At 43.5% G+C, this 9,360-nt stretch overlaps 1 protein-coding gene across 1 annotated transcript; it reads right to left on the bottom strand.

Moving 5' to 3' along the window:
• Positions 1-1,502: 1,502 nt before the first annotated feature.
• stc2a (stanniocalcin 2a) lies at positions 1,503-7,851 on the bottom strand. Its single transcript, XM_075480574.1, has 4 exons — positions 7,575-7,851; positions 5,534-5,676; positions 4,724-4,935; positions 1,503-4,487 (listed from the first exon to the last, which is right to left on the bottom strand). Exons 1-4 carry the CDS (start codon positions 7,708-7,710, stop codon positions 4,124-4,126), a joined length of 855 nt encoding a protein of 284 aa, XP_075336689.1. The 5' UTR covers positions 7,711-7,851; the 3' UTR covers positions 1,503-4,123.
• Positions 7,852-9,360: the final 1,509 nt, after the last annotated feature.

Raw genomic sequence — 9,360 nt, 5'->3', positions numbered from 1 at the left:
TTGTCGTGACAAGCAAAGTGACATTGCATATTTTCTTACATTACTCTGTGGCCTCGCTTTTTTGCCTCCTTAACTTACAATGCGCAGATGACTGAATTTGGATAACTTTTGTCATAGATAATGGCGCAGAATCACAAAACATTTTTAAAGAAGAATAGTGAAATAAATAGGCAGCTTGGTCTCAGGATATCCACATGCTCACAGTTCATATGTTAAAGTATCCTTGGCTAAGACACTGAAGTCCACTATACTTCTGATCTGATTGGAATATGTCACAGTCTGAGTGAGTCACTTAGTCGTAATTCGGAAAGTGTTTGCTGAATGACAGAAACTCAATAATTCAGAGTTACATTTACTTTTAGTCTTATCAGAGTTTATCTAAACAACTAAATCTAATATGATATAACCTTTCAATAAACCTCCTGAGGCTCTTAAATACAGACTTCTTTACACACAATATCACAGACAACCATGCAGACACAATTAAGTTTTTTTATTTTTTATTTTACAGTTGTTGTCTCTGAGCCGTAACACTCCTTGGGATGAGTAATCTGATTGTCATGTGTAAGATTGCTGCAATGCCACATCTGTTGTTCCATATAAGATCTGTATATGTCTTGTAAACCCACGCGAAAGCAAGAGATTGGGAGGTGAATGCGTCATAAAATCACATTTTAAATCAAAATCTGGATCATAAAATACGTAACTGTTATTAGTTTTGGCTCCTGAATAGCTTGTAGCTTCAACCTTGTGGCTCAAAACACTCCTGTTAAAACTCCAACACCTGCACCTGCTTCCATCATCTGCTTGTGTCATTTAGCTGAAACATGTCTCCACCCAGTGGTCATTCAGCCGCACTGCACACTAAGAGTTCACTTGTAGAACTGAGATGCGCTACGAGAGGCAGGGCCGCTCTGCAGAGGTGCTGATGTTACAGAAGCTGTATGGTATGTCATAACATGGTACATACTATTGGTTCTTCCCGGTCTGACTGTTAGCAAAATCTAAAATAAAAAAGAATCAATTAAAAAAAAGAGAGCAAGATTTGTGTGACGAAACCCCTTATATGGCCCACAAGGGCAACTCTACATTTAACTCAAGAATGACTGTAAGCCCCCAAGCACCAGTTGGAAGGCTACCCTTCAAATTAGGACACTGTTAAAATGTTTGGTGAGGCAATGTACACTGTTGGGACAACTCATAAAAACTGACACCCAAAACCCACCTCCCGCATTGCACACGATCCAGAGCTGCTGACGTAACTGTTTAGGACTCTTAATAGGGAGGATATTTCCAGTCCTTGAAACTTTAAACACAGTCTGTATTTCACTGTGAGAACGGAGGCAGCAAGTCAAATGAGAGTACGGTGTCCTTTAACCTGTATGTTCACCTGAGACATCAGGGCCTTCTCTGCTACCCTGCTCGGTGCTGAATGACAGTTTTGCCTCTTTAAGGGTTTGTTTGCAGTTCCATTTGAAAAGTATCTTGGACGACACAAAATGTTTTATGACACAAAATACTTTAATGAGAACAAGATACATCCAACTTCAGGAGTTCAAAGACATCGACAGGGTGGTATGCCCAGTGTCTTACAAGTGAGTTACAAACTTCTAAACAATGTCCTGCGTTTTGAAGCAGTGAAACAGAGTCCTTGTGCTTAACAGAGTAAAGCAAGTGTAGTAATGAAGCACTAAGAAGTAAGGGAAACATGGTTAGTTTTATCTTCCTCTGAACACATAAAGAAAAGCCATTCAATCCACTACATTATTACAAAATGCCACATCACACTTAATGACAGAGAGCTGAACAGATTGTCACTTTACACACATACAGTACATTCTCAATAGGATTAGCTTATGTCTCGTGCTGGGATATAACCGCAATCCCAACTTCCACAAGGTAGGAAGGTCTGAAAGCATCACTTATGCTCGTCTTTAAATGTCGGGGGGAGAAAAAATACTTTACCTTACTGTAAGTATATCAGAAAAAAAGAAAAAAAAAAAGAGAAAAACCTCTCCCTGAGCCACAAAAATCTGAGTGAGTTTTATTTGCTTTTTCCACCAAACACTCCTCACCATGAAGAGTAAATGTGCTCACACACTGCGCTTCTGCAGACTAAGCATGTGACTGGCCTGAAATGGTCAAAAACTTGTGTCTGTGACCTAAAAGGAGGAAGAAAAAAAGAGTACAAGGAGAAGTTATGACAGAGTGAATCATTGTATTTAAAAAAAAAAAAAAGAAAAAAATAAACTTTAAGCGTGTCCCTTTCCTACTTGCTGCACTCATCTCTGCCTCCCTGTGTTGCTGACTCTTGGCTGAGGCCCAGAGGAATTCTCTGGTGGCCTTGGTAAATATAACATTTAGAATAACAGCACGAGAGTCCCCGTGTGTGGACTTAACCCAATTTCTGGGTCCTTGCTGTGTTGCCTGCGGCTCAAACGGGTAGAATAACAGGCCTTCGAGTCTGACCTGAGTGAGAGACCAGAAAGGGAACAAGGGCTAATTTAGAGACAGCCAGAGATCTGGAAGGTTTCTGTCAAGCCCCTTTCCTGCCCGCTGGCAAGCCAGACAAGGGCAGCATGGCTCAACTGCACAAAGGGTTCAATCTGGTCCTAAGGAGCCATGGGGGGATGCAGAACTTAGTGCTGTCATTGATCAGGAAAACCAGATTGCTCAGATGAAATATAGCCTCTAATTAGACCGAGACTACTGTGGTCTTATTCCTGGAGCTGCAGCAGTCCAGCACATACTAACAAGAATCAAAAGTGCAAAATCTAAGACTTTTGTGGCTCAACACCATCATTAAAAAAAAGCTCAACATTAAATCTCCTCATGACAAAGTATCATCCATTCAGATGAATCACAGAGAAGCGGTCGCCGAGAAAATGAACAAGTTTAGGCACCTTGATGTTTGTAATTCTTACATTTGAAATTGAACATCTTGGCTGCACCTCACTGATAGCTGACAATCAAGTGGAAAACCAACTCAGAGAGAATGTATTACATTTGACAGTTCAGTTACTGTTTGTGAACAAGAGCAATGTCTCCTGAAGCTATAAACCGGACAATGACCTGTGATGTCTCCGAGACGCAGTTTCTGAAGCTCCATGAACAACGAAGGAGAGTGATGCAACACTTTGTGGATTAAAGTGAAACACGTGTCAGAGTATATCCGACACAACGGAATCTGCTTTGCAAGTTCCCATTCACTGCCGCCGAAACAGCATTGCTCGGTGACATCAAAGATCCGTCTAGGCTCTCTTATTTCTAGTTTTGCAAGAGAAATATCTCTACAAATAAGTGTGAAAAAAAACTGCTCATATTCATCGTATGACATTTACAATCTCTTTAGAGTGGACTTTCACTTTAAGAATGCACAAATTTGCTGGCTTTTTGAGCCACCATGCACTAGAATTCATATGTGCCAGAGCTGGACAAAATCTGTACAATTTGTATTTAATCATCAAGTATCTATCGTTAAAATACACATTCCCACTTTGAAACAGCAAATGGTGTATGTTACATATCTACAGACCAATGTGTGATGGGTGCAATACTGCGAAGAGAGCAACAGACAGCACGCCATATACTATTTTATCTATAGTATATCAGTATTGCATATTGTAACTATATTTATACATGTTCATATAAATATAGATAAGTATATTTCTATGTACATTTTGATATTTCAACGTTGCATAAAGAATAAAATAAATAATACAAATATAATCAAATCTTACAGTCAGTATGATTTGAGAAATGCTATATTAGAGCCAAAATAGACCTAACAGTTGAGATAATCATGATAATAACAGTTGTTATTTAATCAAAAAAAAAAAATAAAATGTGGCCTATAGTCTGGCATAACAGTACAAGCTACACCGTTAATTACCCTGCAAGGTTACCATGTGGGGCTGCTGGAATGACTGGAGAGGCGGAGGAAGAATAGGAAAGGTCGGGGCTTGTTTCCTTATGCTCAGTCTCTCTGGGAATTTGTGTACGTGTGGAGACGTGTGTGAGCGTGTGTGTGTGCATGTGAGTGTGTGTGACTGCGTGGAGATGTGCATAAGTCTGCAAGTGTGGCTTTTAAATGTAAGAGGGGGTCAAAGGGTCTCTTGAGCTTTCACCTCCGGATGTCGGTGGCCTTGGGGTCTTCTTGCTCGGCCACCACTCCGGCTTCTGGACTGTGGCGGCGGGGTCCCTGACTGCGATGACGTGGGTGAGCATTGAAGCCTGCCTTACCAGCCTTGTCCTTGTCACCTTGCCGTGAAGCACGAGGGTGCTCCGGTTCAAGGTGGGACGGCAAGGGGTGGCGTTGGTTTTCAGCAGCAGAGCTGGCAGGAGATGGCGCGAGTGAGGAGCAGAGGCTCAGGCTGTCGCACAGAGCACCCCAGTTCTGCTCGCACTGCAGCCGGACACTCCGCGTCAGCGCCTCCTTCACCTCCTCTCCACAGCTTAAGAGAATATTCACCAGCTCCACGTATGGACTGAGCAGAGAGAGGTAATTTACTAACTTGAATCCAATGATTTAAGGTTTGGTAGTAGAATACATTGAGGTTTGGCAAATGAGCAAGAATAAATGGGATGGTGCCATTAGAAGAACTGAATTGAACTAGAGAACTGAACTGAACAAGTAGGCAAATCAAGGAAAGATGAAGGAGGGATAGAAGAAGACAGCAGGATAAAATACATTTTCCAATAGTAGCCCAGAGCAGTCACTTACCCTTTAGGAAAAAGATCTTGGAAATGGATCATCTCCACCATGACGGCCACATTCTCCTTAGCAGCAGAGCACAGGTTGTGTCTGATGTAGCACTCTCTCTGGAGCTGGAAGACCATCTCCTTTATAGACACACACTTTCTGCTGATACAGCTGAACTTGTGCCGTAGACCATGTGCCATGCATTTCAGAGCATCTTTGATGAAGGACTTCCCCTGTGTACACACAGAGACAGTTACTAGAAGTCCCTTAGACTAAGAGATGGGGAAAAAAATACTTTGTTTCCATAGGGTGTTGATATTTTCTAACATGTAAATGACTTCCTTATGGTGAGTTTTAGTTCTTTGGAGATGCCATGCACCTGTTTCAGCAGTTTTGGGGTGTATGTTGGAGATGGAATCCTGTATGAATAGTAAAATAGTGGAGTTCTTCTGTATTGGTCGGTCAAAAACGTAAATTCCTAGTATGTGACCCCTATAGACGTATTAACACCCCAGTCAAGCCTGGCTTGGCAAGATTTCAACCTCCGCTGTGTATGAAAAGAGAGCTGACTGGGCTTCAGGCCAGCTGGCTCATGACCTCTGGTCCTAACGGTAGACACATCAGTCCACATGGAGGCAAATTCACTCCCCAAGAAAGGAAAAGAGATCATTAGGGGAGTCTATTAACGAATGCACTTCCCAAAAAAAATAAAAGGACGGACATGTTTTGTGGTATGTAGATGATGAGTGTGGAGCAGTGGAGCAAATAAAAGGAAAAGGAATGTTGCCTCTGGTCACACCATTTCAGCAAACAGAGAGACCAGCTTAGTACCTGAGAGTCAAATTTGCCAGCGTTGTGCAGGAACGTCATGCAGATTTCCTGTAGCCCTCGTATCTCGCAGGAGTTATTCTCAAAGCACTCAAACACACCACAGCCGACATCCCCAGCACTCACCAGGCAGTGCTGAATCTCAGCTGGAAATAGAGAACAGGTTAGGGGAGGGACCTTATCATCTGCTCACAGCAGAGGCAACATTTTTTTTAAAGTGTGCAGGAAATGACGACCGTACGACTTGAAGGCACAACTTCACTTCAGCACTAATCACAAAGCCTGGGTGGCGTGTAACTATTTGCATGATTGCAGGCGATCTTTCGTGTCTTCATAACTTAAAGTCAGAGAGAGGAAAAGGGATGCAGGGGGGGTGGAGGGAGGGGAGAAGTCTAATTACTCCGGCTGAGGGGTTCCTGCAGAGGAACATTTGGTGACAGATATTACTGTGTCATTCTGCACCACAATCCATCTGCACTGCCTAGCATTCAGATGGGATGGTGCATTGCAGATACAGCCTTTTACAACCACAAATGCAGTCACTCCAGTTAATGCCTGTTCACCGAATGTGCATCAACAAGTCCCTCATTATTTCCTTCGCAGACTGACACAGTTTGCAAACTGAAAAGAAGCCACATGAGCTATATTAAAGGAGCATCAGCAGCAACTGAGAGAGACAACTTAAGAAATATGTGAATCAGTACCACTGGCTGGCCTTCAAGAATCACTGTCCTCTAAATATAGTCATTTAATGCAAGGAATACATATTTAATCAAGACCCAAAAAAATTACAGTAGCAAAGTAAAGTATCTAAGGCTCTATCTAACCCTGCCAGAAACGGCTGCTCACCCTAAAATCCCCAGGAGTGTTTGCGTTATACGTTAATAGGTAAGGTTGTGGGTCAACAGGTCGTGTCCAGTTCAATGGGCAAAGGAAACCTAATTTACGGACATGATAGCTGATGGGCGTGCGAGTATTTAGTCGGCACTGCGCACAGGTTGCGCAAAGGAGCCTCCGTCTTGGACCGGAGCAAATAAAGGATTAGATGTGACTTATTAGAAATCAAGCTTGTCAACAAAGAGCCTCTGTTTGGGGGGCAGCAGCTGAGGGGGAAGGGGAAGAACTGCTATGGGGTTTGTATGCACGGAGTTGAACTTTAGTGCGCTGGAAAAGTGAGCCGCTGTCAGCAGTGCTTGTTTTGGCATCATGGGAATGTGCTCGGATCGTACGAGCTCAGCCGCAGCGTGCATTGAATTACACAGTGGTGTTACCAGGGTTTCTGCTGCGAAACCTGCACTGGAGTTTGTCCCGATTTTTCTACGTGGAGGACAGATAACTACTATACTCTTGATATACCGAGACAGGTTTGCATGATCCCTCGCAAGCAGTCTAGTGCTGTCTAGGAAGGCATTACAACCGAAACTAAATCCTGGTTTCCAGGAGAAGGCTGCCCTCCGTGATGTTAGTGCTTTGCGTTATCACGGTCTTCTTTCACTTGTCTTCACTTGATCATCAGCGCTGTTTCTTCCAAAAGACAGGTTAAAAAAAAAATCACACCCAGCTTGTCTTTAGCGCCGAGTAACCACCCACCACACAAGTAATGCCCTTCTAACCTGCTGGAACACATCACCCAACATTGATTTCAGGAGTCTGCCCACACAGTGTATGTACAGATTTTCTTTATTTTTCTTTTGCACACAACAGCTGAAACGGTCAGCTATAAGGCGCGCGCACGCTCACCCAGATGTATTGCCGTATGCGTTACCTATTACCTTGTGCCATTCTATTAATAGTTTACTAACATATTGAATTTCCGTCTGACAGTATCTGAAAAATATCGTCTTACGCAGGGAATCGGTAAACGCCACACGAGTGAAAACGTAAGGATTTAAGTCAAGACAGCAGGTTTCACAAATTGCCCGAACGTGCCTCTTGCACGCTTTAATTTTGCAGCCCACCGAAACACGTGTTCGGGCAAACCTCACATAGGCTACATCTTAGAGCAACCCTGCATTCCCATTCCCCCTGGGCACCCATGCCTTACCTGTATTCTGGAGGGAGAGGCGTCCTTTCTGGCTCGCAGGCTTCTCCGGAGGACTGTCGTGAATATCAATATCCGATCCCACTACTTGCTCCAGCACTGACAAAACCAGCAGCGCAACGGCCAGCTTGACCAACATTGCGTCTCGGTCAGAGTGCCTCTAATTCCAGCACAGATCCGGCCGTGTGAGTGAGTGAGTGCTTGTGCGTGTGTATGTGTGTGAGAGGGTTCACCTTGGATCAGTGATCAGCGCAGCTGCGGGCTCGGTGTCTTAACGGGGCAGCTGTGGGACTGAATGCAAGAGCTGGAAGGGATGCTGCCTATATTTCTCAGAGACCCGGTTGTCAATTTGGATGAAGGAGTTAAGCAGGTGTTGTCGGCTGGGGCTTCACAGCCAATCAGAGACGTAGAAATCTGCGTCCAAGGTTTTAGGGGAGTGTCCAGTGAAAGTCCCCTTTTTGCCATAAAACTGGCCTCATAAAGAAATATTCATGAGTCAATTTAATATGACAACTCTGCAGGGATTTACGAACCGAAATCTGCTAAAAGTAATAATATGATATCAAATCTCAACCTGCAGACTACCAGATATTCCACCTTTAAAGTCAAACCATTTGCATGAGCTCCATTGCAAGATAATTAGGAGTTCTTGCTTGTATGAAAAACATGAGAAAGTCTGGTTTTGCCATAATACAAGGTGGCTTTTTTTAGGTTGCAGGGTCATGCATAAGAGCAGTGAGAGCTAACAAAAACCCATTCATAGTGATATCCAAGTGCTCTATAGTGGGTCTACAGCCTGCTAAATCGTTGAATATGCTGCAGTTATGGCTGAAGCGATGACAGAAAACTAACTGCATGTGTAGTCTTATAGTCCTCAGCCTGCTGATAATCTTAAACAAAAAGCTCATGTAATAAACTTTTGATTAAATGACTTTAAGACACTACAATGACAGCTGAAAGCATCTATAAATAGAATGTCTTTAACTTTTTATGGGGAAGTCAATTTGAAGTATGTTACACAATGGCTGGTTTAGTCTGAGACTATGAAGTCTGCTAACCACTACAACAGGGAATAATCTAAGAATAGAGGGCAAACCTTGGCAGGGATACACATTTGGAGAAGTTAGAGGAATCTTTTTTTCAAGAGCAACACTTTAGGAAGCCATGTGGAATAACTGTGAGCCCCATCATCCTGCAGTAGAAACAAAGTCTCAGATGATATTGCTGCTTTTCAGGTAAAGGCCTCTATAGCAGCAAGTGTGGTGGGATGTAAACTGGCACGTTGCAAGAGCCAGTGGCGGGGAGTGATCACAAGGGTGGAGGATGGGGACCTGCAATTAGTACTCAAGCCTCTAGGGGGCCTACTGATACAAATTGTTTCATCCATTTCTTAATTACGCCAGAGCACTGTTGAAATCTCACCATAATGATCCCAGCATCCAACTGTCTAAACTCCTGGGTAAGCACAGAGCCAGCATAGATGGACAAATGCATCCATAGTCACAACTTTAGGCAATCTAGGTTGTTGTCTCCTGACTTCACCTGAATGCGCAAATCAAGGAAACCAAAGCTGACATGACAAGCAAACTCTCAAAACCACGGCTGGTGGTTTACTGTCAAAACTGTCAGGTGTGAAGCAAACCTCAGCCTCCATCACTCGGCAGCAGAACAACGAGGAGCAGGGAGGTGGTTTAGTGTCTGTGTGTGACCCAGACCCCAAACAAATGCATTACGCCACTGCCCAGGCGCCCCATAAACGAACATGGGGAAACGATTGGCGGTTGTGTGT

This window comes from Odontesthes bonariensis, chromosome 13 (assembly GCF_027942865.1).
Source record: "Odontesthes bonariensis isolate fOdoBon6 chromosome 13, fOdoBon6.hap1, whole genome shotgun sequence".
Taxonomy (NCBI): Eukaryota; Metazoa; Chordata; class Actinopteri; order Atheriniformes; family Atherinopsidae; genus Odontesthes; species Odontesthes bonariensis.
The sequence above is the reverse complement of the archived record's forward strand: the minus strand, read 5'-3'. Positions and strand labels throughout refer to the sequence as shown.

Coding starts and splice junctions, on each gene's coding strand:
- stc2a (XM_075480574.1), bottom strand. CDS start 7,710: ATGTTGGTCAAGCTGGCCGTTGCGCTGCTGGTTTTGTCAGTGCTGGAG. Junction 5,677..7,574: donor CCTCTCCCTCCAGAATACAG/GTAAGGCATGGG, acceptor CTCTATTTCCAG/CTGAGATTCAGCACTGCCTG. Junction 4,936..5,533: donor CTGGCAAATTTGACTCTCAG/GTACTAAGCTGG, acceptor GTGTGTACACAG/GGGAAGTCCTTCATCAAAGA.